Source organism: Pleurodeles waltl, chromosome 12 (assembly GCF_031143425.1).
Source record: "Pleurodeles waltl isolate 20211129_DDA chromosome 12, aPleWal1.hap1.20221129, whole genome shotgun sequence".
Classification (NCBI taxonomy): domain Eukaryota; kingdom Metazoa; phylum Chordata; class Amphibia; order Caudata; family Salamandridae; genus Pleurodeles; species Pleurodeles waltl.
In genome coordinates this window covers 657,419,778-657,435,895 of record NC_090451.1, presented here as the reverse complement: position 1 = coordinate 657,435,895, position 16,118 = coordinate 657,419,778, and the positions used below count along the sequence as shown (strand labels likewise).

General features: G+C 49.1%; 1 protein-coding gene across 4 annotated transcripts in view; it reads left to right on the top strand.

Annotated features, from left to right (window-relative positions):
- Window positions 1–16,118, top strand: part of DCST2 (DC-STAMP domain containing 2) — a 169,225-nt gene that overhangs the window by 121,101 nt on the left and 32,006 nt on the right. For all 4 annotated transcript variants that reach the window (XM_069218401.1, XM_069218400.1, XM_069218399.1 and 1 more), the window contains one exon: window positions 7,943–8,079. In XM_069218401.1, the coding sequence (XP_069074502.1) occupies window positions 7,943–8,079 (137 nt within the window). The remainder of the gene's footprint in view (window positions 1–7,942; window positions 8,080–16,118) is intronic.

The following is a 16,118-nucleotide window of genomic DNA, read 5'->3' as shown; positions in this document are numbered from 1 at the left end:
TCCGGGAGGACGGTAGACGAGGGATCCTCTGAGGGTGGTCCTCGGGTTGGTGCGAATCTGAAAATGCAGGTGTTCAGCGGCAAGAGGGGAGTCTTCAGTGGAGGTGGTGACGCTGATGGAGTCTTTGAAGACGATGGCGATACCTCCTCCTACTTGGTTGGTGCGGTCTTTCCTGGAGATCTTGTAGCCTTCGGGGATGGCGGGTGGCGATGTCTGGAGCAGAGGAGGCGTTCATCCAGGTCTCCGTGATGAAGGCGACGTCCGGTGCTGTGGAGTCTAGGAGGTCCCAGAGTTCAACGGCGTCTTTGTGAACGGAGCGAGCGTTGACTAGGATGCACTTGAGGTGGTTGATGGCACGTGGGCTTGTGGTCGTAGTTGTTGCGTGGTGGAAGATGCGTTTGCAGGAGTTGCAGGCGAAGGGTCCATGGGTGCGTTTGGGGTGAGCTTGGAAGCAGGTGTTGGAGCGTCCTGGGTTGAGGGCATGGAGGGTGGTGGGGTCATAGCGGATCATCGGGGTTTGGGAGCGCTGGGGACCAGGGGTCATGGCGCTGGGCGCGGGCCAGGCGCGGACGGGCGCAGACGGGCTTGCCTCTGGCGCGCCTCTGGCGCGCCAGCGGCGCACCCGCTGCGCGATCGCGCAGCGGCCACCATATGAGGTAGGAGGGGGGGGAGGGGTCAGCTGGGGGTGAATGGGAGCTGGGGGGCGGGGGCGTGCAGGAGGTCGCGGCGGGAAAGCACGAGGGAGGGGGGGACAGGTAGAGTGAGAAGAGCTGGGGGAGGGGGGTTTAAGGGTGGAGGGGGGAGAGTGTTAGGAGGTTTAGGAGATTAGGGAGAAAGATAGGTGTAGGGTTGTGAAGATAGGGGAGGGGGGGTTGTAGAGGTGGGTGAGGGTGAGAGGTAGAGTGAGGGGATAGGAAGATAGGTAATAGAGGGGGTGGCGGGAGGGGGGGAGAGATAGAGAAATAGGTAGAGAGAAAAGGTAGATAGAGAAATCGATAGATAGGGAAAAAGATAGAGAGATAGGAAGATAGGAAGATAGGAGGAGGTGGAGAGTGAGGGAGTTGGATAGTGGGATAGAGAGATGGAGAGATAGGTAGATAGGAGGAGTGAGGGAGGTAGAAAGTGAACGGGTTAGATAAGGGAGATAGAGGGGGGGATGCGAGTGGGGGAGGGGGATGAGGCAGGAGCAGGAGGGCAGGCGCGGGGAGAAGAGGACGGAGGAGGCAGAAGAGCCGAAGGCAGAAGAAAAGAAGAACAGAAGAAAAGAAGAACAGAAGAGCAGAAGACCGGAAGGACTGAAGACCGGAAGAGCAGAAGACCGGAAGAACAGAAGACACACAGAAGACACACAGAAGAACACAGAGGAAGACAGAGGAAGACAGAAGAACAGAGAAGAATACAGAAGAACACAGAGGGAGACAGAAGAACACCGAGGAAGACAGAAAAACACAGAGGAAGACAGAGGAAGACAGAGGAAGACAGAAGAAGACAGAGGAACACAGAAGAACACAGAAGAACACGGAGGGAGATACAAAAAACGAAGAAACAGAGTGCAGAATACCACAGCAGAAGATGAGGAAGAAGAGAAGAGGAGAGAAGACGGGGAGAAGAGGAGTACAGAAGAAGAATACAAACGAGGAGCGAGGAGGAAGAAAAGAGAAGAAGGAAAGAGGAAAAGAAGCAGGAGCAGGAGAGAGGGTGAGTAGCGCGGGGCAGAACGAGGGGCTGGAAGGTGGGGGGTACTTACTGTGGGGTGGGTCTCAGGAACTCAGGAACCTGGAGGAGCTGCAGCGGCAGGGGGAGCGACCTACCCTTGGGTCAAGGGTCGCTACCACTGTCGCGCAGCGGACGCCATATGAGGTAGGAGGGGGGGAGGGGTCAGCTGGGGGCGAATGGGAGCTGGGGGGCGGGGGCGTGCAGGAGGTCGCGGCGGGAAAGCGCGAGGGAGGGGGGGACAGGTAGAGTGAGAAGAGCTGGGGGAGGGGGGTTTAAGGGTGGAGGGGGAGAGTGTTAGGAGGTTTAGGAGATTAGGGAGAAAGATAGGTGTAGGGTTGTGAAGATAGGGGAGGGGGGGTTGTAGAGGTGGGTGAGGGTGGGAGGTAGAGTGAGGGGATAGGAAGATAGGTAATAGAGGGGGTGGCGGGAGGGGGGGAGAGATAGAGAAATAGGTAGAGAGAAAAGGTAGATAGAGAAATCGATAGATAGGGAAAAAGAGAGATAGGAAGATAGGAAGTTAGGAGGAGGTGGAGAGTGAGGGAGTTGGATAGTGGGATAGAGAGATGGAGAGATAGGTAGATAGGAGGAGTGAGGGAGGTAGAAAGTGAACGGGTTAGATAGGGGAGATAGAGGGGGGGATGCGAGTGGGGGAGGGGGATGAGGCAGGAGCAGGAGGGCAGGCGCGGGGAGAAGAGGACGGAGGAGGCAGAAGAGTCGAAGGCAGAAGACAAGAAGACAAGAAGAAAAGAAGAACAGAAGAAAAGAAGAACAGAAGAGCAGAAGACCGGAAGGACTGAAGACCGGAAGAGCAGAAGACCGGAAGAGCAGGAGACACACAGAAGAACACAGAAGAACACAGAAGAACAGAGAGGAGTACAGAAGAACAGAGAAGAATACAGAAGAACACAGAGGAAGACAGAAGAAGACAGAGGAAGACGGAAGAACAGAGAAGAATACAGAAGAACACAGAGGGAGATAGAAGAACACCGAGGAAGACAGAAAAACACAGAGGAAGACAGAAGAAGACAGAGGAAGACAGAAGAAGACAGAGGAACACAGAAGAACACGGAGGGAGATACAAAAAACGAAGAAACAGAGTGCAGAATACCACAGCAGAAGATGAGGAAGAAGAGAAGAGGAGAGAAGACGGGGAGAAGAGGAGTACAGAAGAAGAATACAGACGAGGAGCGAGGAGGAAGAACAGAGAAGAAGGAAAGAGGAAAAGAAGCAGGAGCAGGAGAGAGGGTGAGTAGCGCGGGGCAGAACGAGGGGCTGGGAGGTGGGGGGTACTTACTGTGGGGTGGGTCTCAGGAACTCAGGAACCTGGAGGAGCTGCAGCGGCAGGGGGAGCGACCTAGCCTTGTTCCACACAGTGACATGATATTGAAAAGTGATACTTTATTTTCCTGAATAGATAGAAAATGTTGATGCAAACATAACAGCGAATTCTTTAACTCCCCTTCCCTCGCTCTAAAAGCCTGACATACATATATATTCATTTCAGTGATATGGGGGATACTGTTGTATAGGTAACCTAAGATTTGTGGGGAAAGGACCAGTGTTTTAAGCAATCTAATAGAGAAGGATATTCAAATTTTGTAGCAGTCAGGTGCTACTCTCTGGGGTCATGGCAAATGCACAGGCGCAATGTCCATAGGATGTGGCATTGCAAGTTGCAAGGTAGGTTGGTGGTGTAGATCTGTGATCTGCGGTTATGTCCGTCAGTGTCTTAATGGGTGCTATCCTCTTCGCTGTCTTGTATGTTGAATTTTTCTAGTATATTATCCCACTCTAGAGCCATCGGCCGTTTAAGGTGTCTTTTGTGCTTTTCCTGGCGGATTGCGGTGCTCTCTGCTAATCCCCATTGCATCACTTCTTCCCTCCATTGGTGTATTGAAGGGAGTCTCGAAGGTTTCCAGTGTTGTGTCAATAATCGTTTGGCTAGTAATAGTGACATGTCTCAAAAACAGAAGGAAACATTGGCTGATTTGGGCCTGGGATATAAGCCCAATAGGCATTGTGCTGGCCTGTGCCAGTGATCCTTCCCTGTCAGGCTCAATAGTGTCGCACAGACTTCATTCCGGTAGGATGCTAGGTGTGGGCAGGACCTTAACATATGTATTAAATCCGCATTCGACACATGACATCTTGGACAGCATGCTGAGGCCGCTGGGAAGATCTGGTTCTGCCTATGCAGCGTAAGGTATGCTTTGTGGCATATCGAGAATTGTATGAATTTAAAACGTGTATTCCGGGAAGCACTGTTTTGGGGATCATAGGAGGAAGGACTATTCTTCATCTGTGAGTGTTCTATTAATGTTAAGCTCCCACCTGAGTTTTAGGGAGTCTAACGGGTTTCCCAAATGTGCTCTAAGTCCTCTATATAACCATTTGATCAGGTTTCTTCCATGTCCCATAGTATGTATTGCCTGCAGGAGCTCATGCATTTCTGGCATGTTTCCGTGTTCAGCCCAGTGTCGGCGCACATAGTCAGTTATACTAGCATGTGTTAAAAAGAGGGTGATTGGCAGCCCATGCATCTGTGTGAACTCGAGATGAGGCATTAATAGTCCGTCTGTGAATAGGGAGCCTATCGTCAACTCAGTTTCTTGTTGCTTGGGACACAACCTATTCATTGTGAGGTTGCCTCAGGGAGTAGAGAGGCTCCACAGTGGTATGTTTGGAGCATATGGGGTGGGTGAATGGGTGGATTTCATTGCTAGTAGTCTGTGCATCTTTCCACTTTGTAACACACGGGGAGTGTATCCAATCTCTTCTAAATTGTGGGCTGCTAACCAGTATGACAGCCATTGTAATTGACCTGCTATGCAATAGGATTTCAGGTCTGGGGCGCCCATCCCCCCCCCCTGTCAGATGGCAATTGTAGTTTAGTGAGACTGATTCACCTTGCCTGGTGCCTCGCGATATCCAGTATGGGGACGAAATATGGGGACAGGTCTTGGCTCTGGCTGTGGGAGTTGAATAAAGTAGTCTCACCCAGCAGATATATATAGGGGGCATACCATATGCAGAGGGCTGTTAATATGAAGTCCCAGCTAAGGGAGTCAAAGGCCTATGTAATAGCTAAGAAAATACAGCTCGCATGTGGATTGAGGCCATGGGTAGTTTCCGTGACATGAAATAGTCTGTGTATGTTCAGGAGGTGCTTCTTCGGGCTACAAAGTCACACTGGTCAACGTGTAATAGACGTGGAAGCAGTGGTAGCAATCGGCACGCGAGCACCTGACTAAGGAGCTTCTTTTCAGTGTTCAAGAGCGAGAGAGGTCTTTAAGAAGACATCTCAGTGAGGTCTCTGGTTATAGGAGGGATGTCACTAATGCCCCTATAGTCGACTGAGGAAGCATACCTTTTTTTAATGAAGCGTTATAAAGTTTGATGAGGTGAGAAGTCAAGAGCATGGAGTATAATCCAGACAGTAAGCAGTTAGTGACAGGCGTTTTGTTGCGGGCTATTTCCTTAATGGCATCGTGTATCTTACTTATGGATATGGGAGCTTCTAGGGTCTTACGTTCTGGAGGTGTTACCTGGGGGAGTGCTAGTTGGGAAGATGGGAGGTTGTCGCTGAGGGTTCAGTCATGGCAGGCGCAGCATAGAGTTGTGCATAATATGTCCTGAATGCTTGGTTTATTTCTAATTGTGTACATACTGGGTCATGGGTTGGTGCATTTATTTGTAGAATTGGAGTAGGTGACTGTGCTGGCCTAATTAGACGGGACAAGAGGTTACCTGAGCGGTACGCCTCTGTGTGTATTTTTTACAGATATGTTCTGTGGTCAAGAAGTCTTAGGGGGTCATTCTGACTTTCCCGCTGGGCTGGCGGGCGACCGCCAAAAGGCCACCCGCCCAGCGGGAAAGCACCAGCAACGAGGAATGGAGCCGGCGGAGTTGCTGGTGTGCGACGGGTGCAGTTGCACCCATCGTGATTTTCAGTGTCTGCTAGGCAGACACTGAAAATCAATGTGGGGCCCTTTTAGGGGCCATTGGCTTGGGCACTGCAGGGGCCCCCAGGGGCCCCACGACACCCATTCCCGCCAGCCTGGTTCTGGCGGTGAAAACCGCCAGAACCAGGCTGGCGGGAAGGGGGTCGGAATCCCCATGGCGGCGCTGCTTGCAGCGCCGCCGTGGAGGATTCACAGGGGCAGGGGAAAACGGGCGGGAAACCGCCGGTTTCCCTTTTCTGACCGCGGCTTTACCGCCGCGGTCAGAATTGCCCTTGATGCACCGCCAGCCTGTTGGCGGTGCATCCTCCAACCCCGGCCCTGGCGGTCCATGACCGCCAGGGTCGGAATGACCCCCTTAGACTCTCTAGTAATCGGCATATGTTAGGTGTGCTTCTTGAAGTTTAGAAGCGTCGTATGGGCGTTGTATAGCTGTATGTTCTAAGGGGCCCAGACTACTCTCAACTTGTATGAGGTTGAGCAGCATTTCTCCTCTGACTCCCACCAGTTATTGAGACTCCACGTATTACCGTCTTGAAGGCCTCCCATTCAGTCAACACAGTAGAGGCAGTATTAGCATTTTCTGCAAAATATGTGGTTATAGCATTTGTTAATATGTCACAAAACACTGCGTCCTCTTCTAGCATTGGCTGAAGACGCCATGTGGGGGATCGGTGCTGAGATCCTACCCAATGTCAGTGTTATTTCCAATGGGTTATGGTCAGATAGTGTCTTACCCAGGTACGTGGCATGGGATATTTGAGATTGGAGAGTGGAGGTGCAGAGGAAATGGTCAAGATGGGAATGCAATGCGTGTGGGTAGGAGTAGAATGAGTATTCCCTCATACCAGCATTACGCCCGCGCTATACCCTACTAGGGCCCAACCCTCCACTCATTGTCTTAGGGCTTTAGCCTGTCGGGTCGGGTTTGCACTCTGCAAAGGAGGGTTAGAGTGGTTAAGTAGGGTATCCATCACTGCGTTATAGTCACCTCCTAACACCCAAGGAAGATGTGCCCAGGCTGACAATACCTTAGACAAGGTGGAGAGAAACACATCTTGCTCCAAATTTTGGCGCTTAGATGCAACCCAGTACTATAGGTATTCCATCTAGGCTGACTTGCAGGAGAACGTATCGTCCTTGCATGTCTATTTTGGATTCTTGGTGTAGATAGGGGACCCCCGTTCTCACCCAGATTGCTGCTCTTCTAGCTTAGGCAGAATAAGAAGTATGGAACAGTTGGCCCCCTCCATTTATTGCGTAGTTTTTGTGATTCATGTGCTGTGAGATGTGTCTCCTGAAGGTAAGTAATATGTGTTTTCCTCCTATGTAGTTGTGCCAATACTCGGTGCCAATACTCGGTGACGCTTGTGCGCCGAGCCTAACCAATGTACATTCCCGGTGTGTATGTCATAAGCATTGGGGGCGGTAATAATAATAATGTGCATGTCAGGCTTGGACTGTAACTCTAACTTCCTTAACACACGGTCCAGCTAGCAACAGACGTTCGACCAAACTGTTACAATTAACATAATTAAATGTACAAAATACAACTTCTGCATTCGCCTTGGGGGGGTGCAACCAGTGAACCATGTTACTTAGGATCCTTTTGTGTAACCTACTCATACAACTAAATGGGTGTCCGGGCCAGATCACCATGCCTGTAGTATTGGGGGCACGTACCAGCTATATTTAAGTATTCTGCAGGATATTTTTAACTAGTCCCCAGATGAGGTAGTTATTGTGAGAGGTGGGGGCAAGCATCTAGTATTGACATTGATACAATGGTGGCTCATTAGAGGTAATTTTCTGGGAGTAACAACAAGGTGGTCTTTAAAGAACGTTTAAGACTATCACACATGATCAGCCAAAGTGTCATAATATGGCTGAATCTAGAATGGGCATTTGCGTGGTCAAGTAGTCTTACAGGCCATTGGCATTTGTGGTGTTATCGATGGAAATAGTGCTGTGCTGCCGTCTGTGTCTGAGTCCAGCGTGCTGCCTCTCAACGTGCTGATACTATGGCAGCGTGGCTCGGCTCGCAAGGCTGCCGCTGAGATCGGGGCGTCCCGTTGACCCGCCTTGGCCAGACTGTGTTGGAGTGAGAGTGGGGTTTGATTATTAGATATGTCTTCTGTAACTGTTTTTTATGTACTGCCATGAGTATGACTTTGTGTAGGTGAATGTGTGGCAGCCAGGCACAGAATGGAGGACTGCATAAATGAGTCTCACTTCTCAGGCTGTCTCAACTCTCCTATTCTCTGCAGGTTAAAGGAATTTGCCTGCTTGAAGAAGTTACTGCCGTTAATAAAGTCGAAGAAGAAGTACTGTTTAGCCTGTGGACTGGCTTGTGATCCTAGCAACAGGGAGTTTTTCTTACCTTGCATAACTCCTGGATGTAAAGGTAAGAAAGAGACATTGTAACAAACAGTAGCCCTCAGCACCAACTAGGCTTAGAATTAAACCTCTGACTTAGGGCCTGATTACAACTTTGGAGGAGGTGTTAATCCGTCCCAAAAGTGACTGTAAAGTGACGGATATACCACCAGCCGTATTACGAGTCCATTATATCCTATGGAACTCGTAATACGGCTGGTGGTATATCCGTCACATTTGGGACGGATTAACACCTCCTCCAAAGTTGTAATCAGGCCTTTACTGCTAACCATATTAAAGGCAGTAAACCTGTATTAGCATAGATGTCCATAACTGATGATAGAAAGAGAAGAGACATAATTGAATGTGTTTTGAATCCACATAGGAGGATTCAAATCATGCAAGAAAGAGGGTAAGCAAGAGGTAAAATATGACTAGAGAAAGCAACAACCAACACAGTTTTAAGTGTGCTACTGCTGCTCAGCAAAGTGTGGGATGATTTATTTAAAACAATAGTTGGTAAGAAGTGATTTTACAGGTCCACACACCACATTAAGGATCCACATTGAGAAAATCCACAAGGGGACTGAAATTATTATTGGTATAAGGGTGTTATGACTTTCCTAAGAGAGTGTAAGGTGTTATGACTTTCCTAAGAGAGTGTAAGGTGTTTGTAGCTCCGATTTCAGACACCAAGTACTCAGGTTATTAGAATGTTCGGGATTGATGGAGAATTTAACCTCTCTCCTTTGAGAGGAGATCTTTCCCGCGTCATGGAAGAATTTGTCTAGCCTAACCATATTCAGGAATCATATTTGGATGGATCACAGGGAATGAAAGATTAGTAATAAACTTTCTGATGGATACTTCTATTTTCAGATTCCTCGCCTTTAGCACATCCTCAGGCACCAGACTCTATCTGTAAGATTTTTTCAGCACAGTCTCTATGTGACAGCAGGTGGCATCATGCTGCCCCACTCCCTCACCGAAGTGACGGCTGGAACAGCGTACAGGCGCCACCGAAGCACATTGACATCAGCTCCTTTCTTTCTACGCCTTCATACTGATCCGGAGCTAGCTGCTACTTTTTTCTCGTCAGCGGGCAAGATTTTTCTGCCTAAATTATTTTTCATTGTACAAGGGAAGGGAATATGTCACCTCCTAAAATTACATGGCTTAAGGTTTCTGGGGACCATTCCATGCAGCTGACTGTGACAAATCTCCTCGAGATGTGCCTCCACCTACATGGCTGCAGGCGGCCACCTTCTGTCACGCTGGTTTTGTGCTGAAACATCTTCCAGACCCACTCTAGTGCCTGGGAATAGTCTAAAGGTGAGGAATCTGTGGCTAGAGAGTGTCCACCAGGGAGCACGCTACTAAAGGCATGTAACTTGTTCATTTTGTCAAGCTCTCACTCCCTCCACCATCCCAACTGGCTGTGAAATCTTTGCACTAAAGGAAGAATCTGGAAAAGGCTTCTCAGGAAGATACTATCACTTTAATCTATTTTGCCCCTGAACCTAGCATGAGCATTCCTTTATTCCCATGTCCACCCTGCCACAACGTAAGCAAGGACAATGACATCCTTAGAAGATTTGTTTAGCCACACATGAACGCAGTGATTCCTAATGTGCAATGTGAAATCACTCCCCCCTCCCCACGGCTGCCTAATTCCTTATTCAATTTGCTAAGTAGATAAGCAGAAACCTGCTTTCAGATTTATAGGACTGAACAGTTTGGGATGTAAGAATTATGTCAGACTGAATAAAGTACTCCATACTATTCTGGACAGTGGTTATCAGGCTTTAAGAAAATGTTGCCAACAGCAATGAAGCAGAAACAGCTTTGTAGGCTGGTTTATGTTTCAGACCAAAGAGTGTACAAGGGCACTATGGGAGACTAGGGAAATAGAGAGGAAGAATTAGCAGGAGTCCAGAAAAAGGTTACTTTGCTGACATCCTTTCTAGTATATAAATCCATTTCTCTTGGTATGCAGTTTCCAGGTTTTGAGGTGACACCAAGAAGCTGCATAGAGAGGATCCATGCCCGGATGATTTAAATAATCCAGACTGTCCACGAGGAGTCTCAGGAGTAGAAATAAAAATAATCAGGGGATAGACTAGAGATAATCTATTTCCAGGCGTAGTGATCTCAAGTAATCCTTTGCCAGTTCTGCACTGTTTGGTGGAATGCTTGTGGCCCTGGATTTTAATGACAATATGAAAACTACAAGCTGGTTAGTCAGTGGTAATTTTGAAGTGAATCACATGGCAGTATACCTTGGGAGAAAAATAATAAGCACAGTACCTTTTACTAACTGAAGTGAAGACATTTTAAAATGGGGCACATAGTGCAACTCACAAAGAAAGGGACATAAAATACACAACAGGGCGGTTGGCTCTCTCCGCCCAGTAAAACCGGGCAGTTTATCCCAATTAAAAATGAAAAGGATATATCTTAATTTTTCATGTAGTTTCACATATTTACATTAACAAAAACCTTAATGTTAATTTATAACAACAAAAGTTGGTTTTACATTAGTTTTATTATAGTTTATTTAAAAATAGAGCTATAATTGTTGTGACGTATTGAATTATTTAATGCCATTGATATCATTTTTTAACTATTCACGTAGATAATAAAGTATCTAAAGTTGTGCTTTTTCCACCAACTTTATGAATGTAAGTTTTAAAAATGTAATACTGTCTAGATTCCAGCAGGATAGGCCTACTGTTAGTATCCTAGTCCTGAGCCCCTGCTCTCCTCGCTCCGCCTGTGCCCAGTTGTCAGTTGTAGCTGTTGTACTGGTCCTAGCACTGCCCTTTACATGCAGCATATTGTCCCTCTCTGTCCCTGCACGCTAGCTCCCTCGTATGGTCCAGTTGTGCCCCCTCTTGTATTGTACTATATTGTTAGCCCCCTTTTTAGGGCCGAGCCTGCGTTGTATGCGCTCGCGTATGCGTATCGCAGCAAGACGCTTTAGTATTTAGAAAAGGGCTCGGAGCCCTGTCAACTTCACGTCAGTTTTTTTTATTGGTTCGTGGGCTTGCCTAATAAAATCTGCTTGCTTTCATTAGTCTAAGGCACGCATACGTCATGCCTTTTCTGGTGGCTAGCCCTCCTCGAGCGCAGCGACCAAGTACAGAAAACATGCGAGGCTCGCTGTTTTCCATCAGGCTCGTGGACTTCTTTTTCTCTAATTTACGAGCGTGATCTCGCTTGGCAGAAGTCGAGCGCTTTACATAATTAATTTCACTTTTTCGGGTTATGTACATAAATGCACTTTTGCCCGATAGGTGAAAAGTCGGGTTAAGAGTTTACAACGCGATCAGCTCTAACATGAGCAAACGCGAGACCTGTTGCATTGTAAATGCTTGTTGGTATTGTATTGTACAGCTTGGTCCGCTGGTATTGTCTCTGTCTGATCCATTGTCAGTGTTTGACTACTGCTCACTGCTTCGTCAGTGCCCCCAGTCCCCGCCTCCCTTTCCCGCAATTCCCTCTCCCGCCCACCTCCTTTGGCGCCCCTCCACCCAGGTCCTCCAAAATGGCAGTCAACGCGTGTAGGAAGTTGGCTCTGTATGCACTATTTCAAAGTAAGGAATAGTATGCACAGAGTCCAAGGGTTCCCCTTAGAGGTAAGATAGTGGCAAAAAGAGATAATACTAATGCTCTATTTTGTGGTAGTGTGGTCGAGCAGTAGGCTTATCCAAGGAGTAGTGTTAAGCATTTGTTGTACATACCCACAGGCAATAAATGAGGAACACACACTCAGAGACAAATCCAGCCAATAGGTTTTGTTATAGAAAAATATATTTTCTTAGTTTATTTTAAGAACCACAGGTTCAAATTTTACATGTAATATCTCATTTGAAAGGTATTACAGGTAAGTACTTTAGGAACTTTGAATCATTTCATTAGCATGTATACTTTTCACATAAAACACAATAAGCTGTTTTAAAAGTGGACACTGCAATTTTCACAGTTCCTGGGGGAGGTAAAGTAATGTTAGTTTTAACAGGTAAGTAAGTCACTTACAGGTTTCAGTTTTTGGTCCAAGGTAGCCTACCGTTGGGGGTTCAGAGCGACCCCAAAGTTATCACACCGCCAGCTCAGGCCCGGTCAGGTGCAAAGGTCAAAGAGGTGCCCAAAACGCATAGGCTTCAATGGAGAGAAGGGGGTGCCCCGGTTCCAGTCTGCCAGCAGGTAAGTATCCGCGTCTTCGGAGGGCAGACCAGGGGGGTTTTGTAGGGCACCGGGGGGGACACAAGTCAGCACAAAAAGTACACCCTCAGCAGCGCGGGGGCGGCCGGGTGCAGTGTGCAAACACGCGTCGAGTTTGTAATGGTTTCCTATGAGAGATCAAGGGATCTCTTCAGCGTTGCAGGCAGGTAAGGGGGGGGCTCCTCGGGGTAGCCACCACCTAGGCAAGGGAGAGAGCCTCCTGGGGGTCACTCCTGCACAGGAGTTCCGTTTCTTTAGGCGCTGGGGGGCTGCGGGTGCAGGGTCTTTTCCAGCCGTCGGGAAATGGAGTTCAGGCAGTCGCGGTCAGGGGGAGCCTGGGGATTCCCTCTGCAGGCGTCGCTGTGGGGGCTCAGGGGGGACAACTTTGGTTACTCACAGTCGTAGAGTCGCCGGAGGGTCCTCCCTGAGTTGTTTGTTCTCCACCAGTCGAATCGGGGTCGCCGGGTGCAGTGTTGCAAGTCTCACGCTTCTTGCGGGGAGTTGCAGGGGTCTTTAAATCTGCTACTTGAAACAAAGTTGCAGTTCTTTTGGAGCAGGGCCGCTGTCCTCGGGAGTTTCTTGTCTTTCTCAAAGCAGGGCAGTCCTCAGAGGATTCAGAGGTCGCTGGTCCCTTGGAAAGCGTTGCTGGAGCAGGTTTCTTTGGAAGGCAGGAGACAGGCTGGTAAGTCTGGAGCCAAGGCAGTTGGTGTCTTCTGTTCTTCCTCTGAAGGGGGTTTTCAGCTCAGCAGTCCTCTTCTTCTTGTAGTTTCAGGAATCTAAATTCTTAGGTTCAGGGGAGCACTTAAATACTAAATTTAAGGGCGTGTTTAGGTCTGGGGGTTAGTAGCCAATGGCTACTAGCCCTGAGGGTGGGTACACCCTCTTTGTGCCTCCTCCCAAGGGGAGGGGGTCACATTCCTATCCCTATTGGGGGAATCCTCCTTCTACAAGATGGAGGATTTCTAAAAGTCAGAGTCACCTCAGCTCAGGACACCTTAGGGGCTGTCCTGACTGGCCAGTGACTCCTCCTTGTTTTTCTCATTATCTCTCCTGGACTTGCCGCCAAAAGTGGGGGCTGTGTCCAGGGGGCGGGCATCTCCACTAGCTGGAGTGCCCTGGGGCATTGTAACACGAAGCTTGAGCCTTTGAAGCTCACTGCTAGGTGTTACAGTTCCTGCAGGGGGGAGGTGTGAAGCACCTCCACCCAGAGCAGGCTTTGTTTCTGTCCTCAGAGGGCACAAAGGCTCTCACCGCATGAGGTCAGAAACTCGTCTCTCAGCAGCAGGCTGGCACAGACCAGTCAGTCCTGCACTGAACAATTGGGTAAAATACAGGGGGCATCTCTAAGATGCTCTCTGTGTTCCTTTTTTTAATAAATCCAACACTGGCATCAGTGTGGGTTTATTATTCTGAGAAGTTTGATACTAAACTTCCCAGTATTCAGTGTAGCCATTATGGAGCTGTGGAGTTCGTTTTTGACAGACTCCCAGACCATATACTCTTATGGCTACCTTGCACTTACAATGTCTAAGGTTTTGCTTAGACACTGTAGGGGCATAGTGCTCATGCACTGGTGCCCTCACCTATGGTATAGTGCACCCTGCCTTAGGGCTGTAAGGCCTACTAGAGGGGTGACTTATCTATACTGCATAGGCAGTGTGAGGTTGGCATGACACCCTGAGGGGAGTGCCATGTCGACTTACTCGTTTTGTTTTCATCAGCACACACAAGCTGGCAAGCAGTGTGTCTGTGCTGAGTGAGGGGTCCCCAGGGTGGCATAAGATATGCTGCAGCCCTTAGAGACCTTCCCTGGCATCAGGGCCCTTGGTACCAGGGGTACCAGTTACAAGGGACTTACCTGGATGCCAGGGTGTGCCAATTGTGGAATCAAAAGTACATTTTAGGTGAAAGAACACTGGTGCTGGGGCCTGGTTAGCAGGGTCCCAGCACACTTCTCAGTCAAGTCAGCATCAGTATCAGGCAAAAAGTGGGGGGTAACTGCAACAGGGAGCCATTTCTTTACACTGCGTGACCGTGCCAAGGGCAAGCCAGTCTGCTCCTGGACTGCACCTAGCACCAGAACCCCTGGATCTTCAGCCCACCGCTAATACACCCCAGACGAGATCCGCAACCTCATACTGAAGACTCCCAACACGGACTGCAACATCCCCGCACCTCGAACCACGAAAGGCCCCTTCTCGTGCTGCAACTGCTGCTTCTTCTGCGACATAGGAGCCCCCTACCACCTCTCAATGGACCTCCGGCCACAAACCACTGCGCCCTACCCAACGTGTGATCCCTCTGCAAAAACACCATAGAAATATACGCTATCACCACCCCCTCACCAGACAGCTCCCCCCACATCTACCACAGAAATGGCCACTGCAGCTCCCCCTGGATACAAGATGATCCACAGCAACTGCAGCAACCGTCAGGGCGGAGGCATCACCATCATACAGAAGGACTCACTCCACTACACTGCCTTGGACAATGATGCCACACCGATCATGGAACACCTCAACTTCCAAATCAAAGCCGACGCCAACACCAGCATAAGAGGAACTCTCGCCTACAGACCCCCCAGGCCCTCGCCCTAACTTCGGCAACAACATGCCAGACTTCATTGCCCCCCTGGCAGTTGGACCCCTCCCCACACCTCTACAACGTAGGTAAAGAAGTAATCTGAACACCCATCGCCGAAATCCTTAATGCCTCCATCACCACAGCGACCATCCCTAATGCCTGGAAAAATGTAGAGCTCAAACTTCCACTAAAGAAACCCTCGGTCAACCCCCAACAAGCTAAAAAATTACCTCCATCTTACTCCTTCCATTCCCTACCAAGGACCTAGAAAAAGTCATCAACCACCAGCTCACGCGCTTCCTTGAACACAACAACCTTCTCGACCCCTCCTAATCTGGCTTCCAACCTAATCACTGTACCGAAACTGCCCTGATCGCGGCAACCAACGACATCAAACTCCTTATCCTTGGTGGAACAGCGGCCCTTATCCTCCTAGACCAATCTGCAGCATTTAATACCATCTCCCACAGACCCTGATCAACAGACTTTTCACCATCAGCATCCAAGACAAAGCTCTCGACTGGATCTCCTCCCTCCTCACCAGCTGAACACAGATGATCCTCCTCCTCCCTTTCGTCTCCCCCCCAAAGACATCATCTGCAGCACCCCACAGGGTTCCTCCCTCATCTCCACCCTCTTCAACTCCTACATGACTCCACTAGCCTACATCGCCAGCACCCACAGACTCAACATCATCTCTGAAGCCAACGGCACTCAGCTCGCCCTCTTCTTTTCAGATTACACCACCTCCACACAAACCAACTTCCAGAACACCATGAAAGACATAGCCACCTGGATGAGGTCTAACTGCCTCAAACTGATTTCTGACAAAACTGAGATCCTCACCTTCAGAAACAAACCCTCTCCCTGGGATGACACATGGTGGCCTTCCACCCTTGGATCCCCACCTACTCGAACAAACCACACACGCACCCTCAGCATCATCCTGGACACCCATATCACCATGAAGCAACAAATCAACGCTGTCTCCTCTGCCTGCTTCAACACCTTCTGCATGCCCACAAGATCTTCAACTGGATATCCATCTCCACAAGGAAGACAGTCACCCAGGCCCTCATCTCCAGCTGCCTCGACTACGACAACACACTACACGTCGGCATCACCAAACAGCTGCTAAACTGCCTGCAGCTCATCCAGAATGCTGCAGCAAGACTCATCCTCAAACTTCCCAAAAGGACCAGAATCTCTCCCCAACCTCAAAACCCTACACTGGCTCTCAGTATAGAAAAGCTGCCTCTT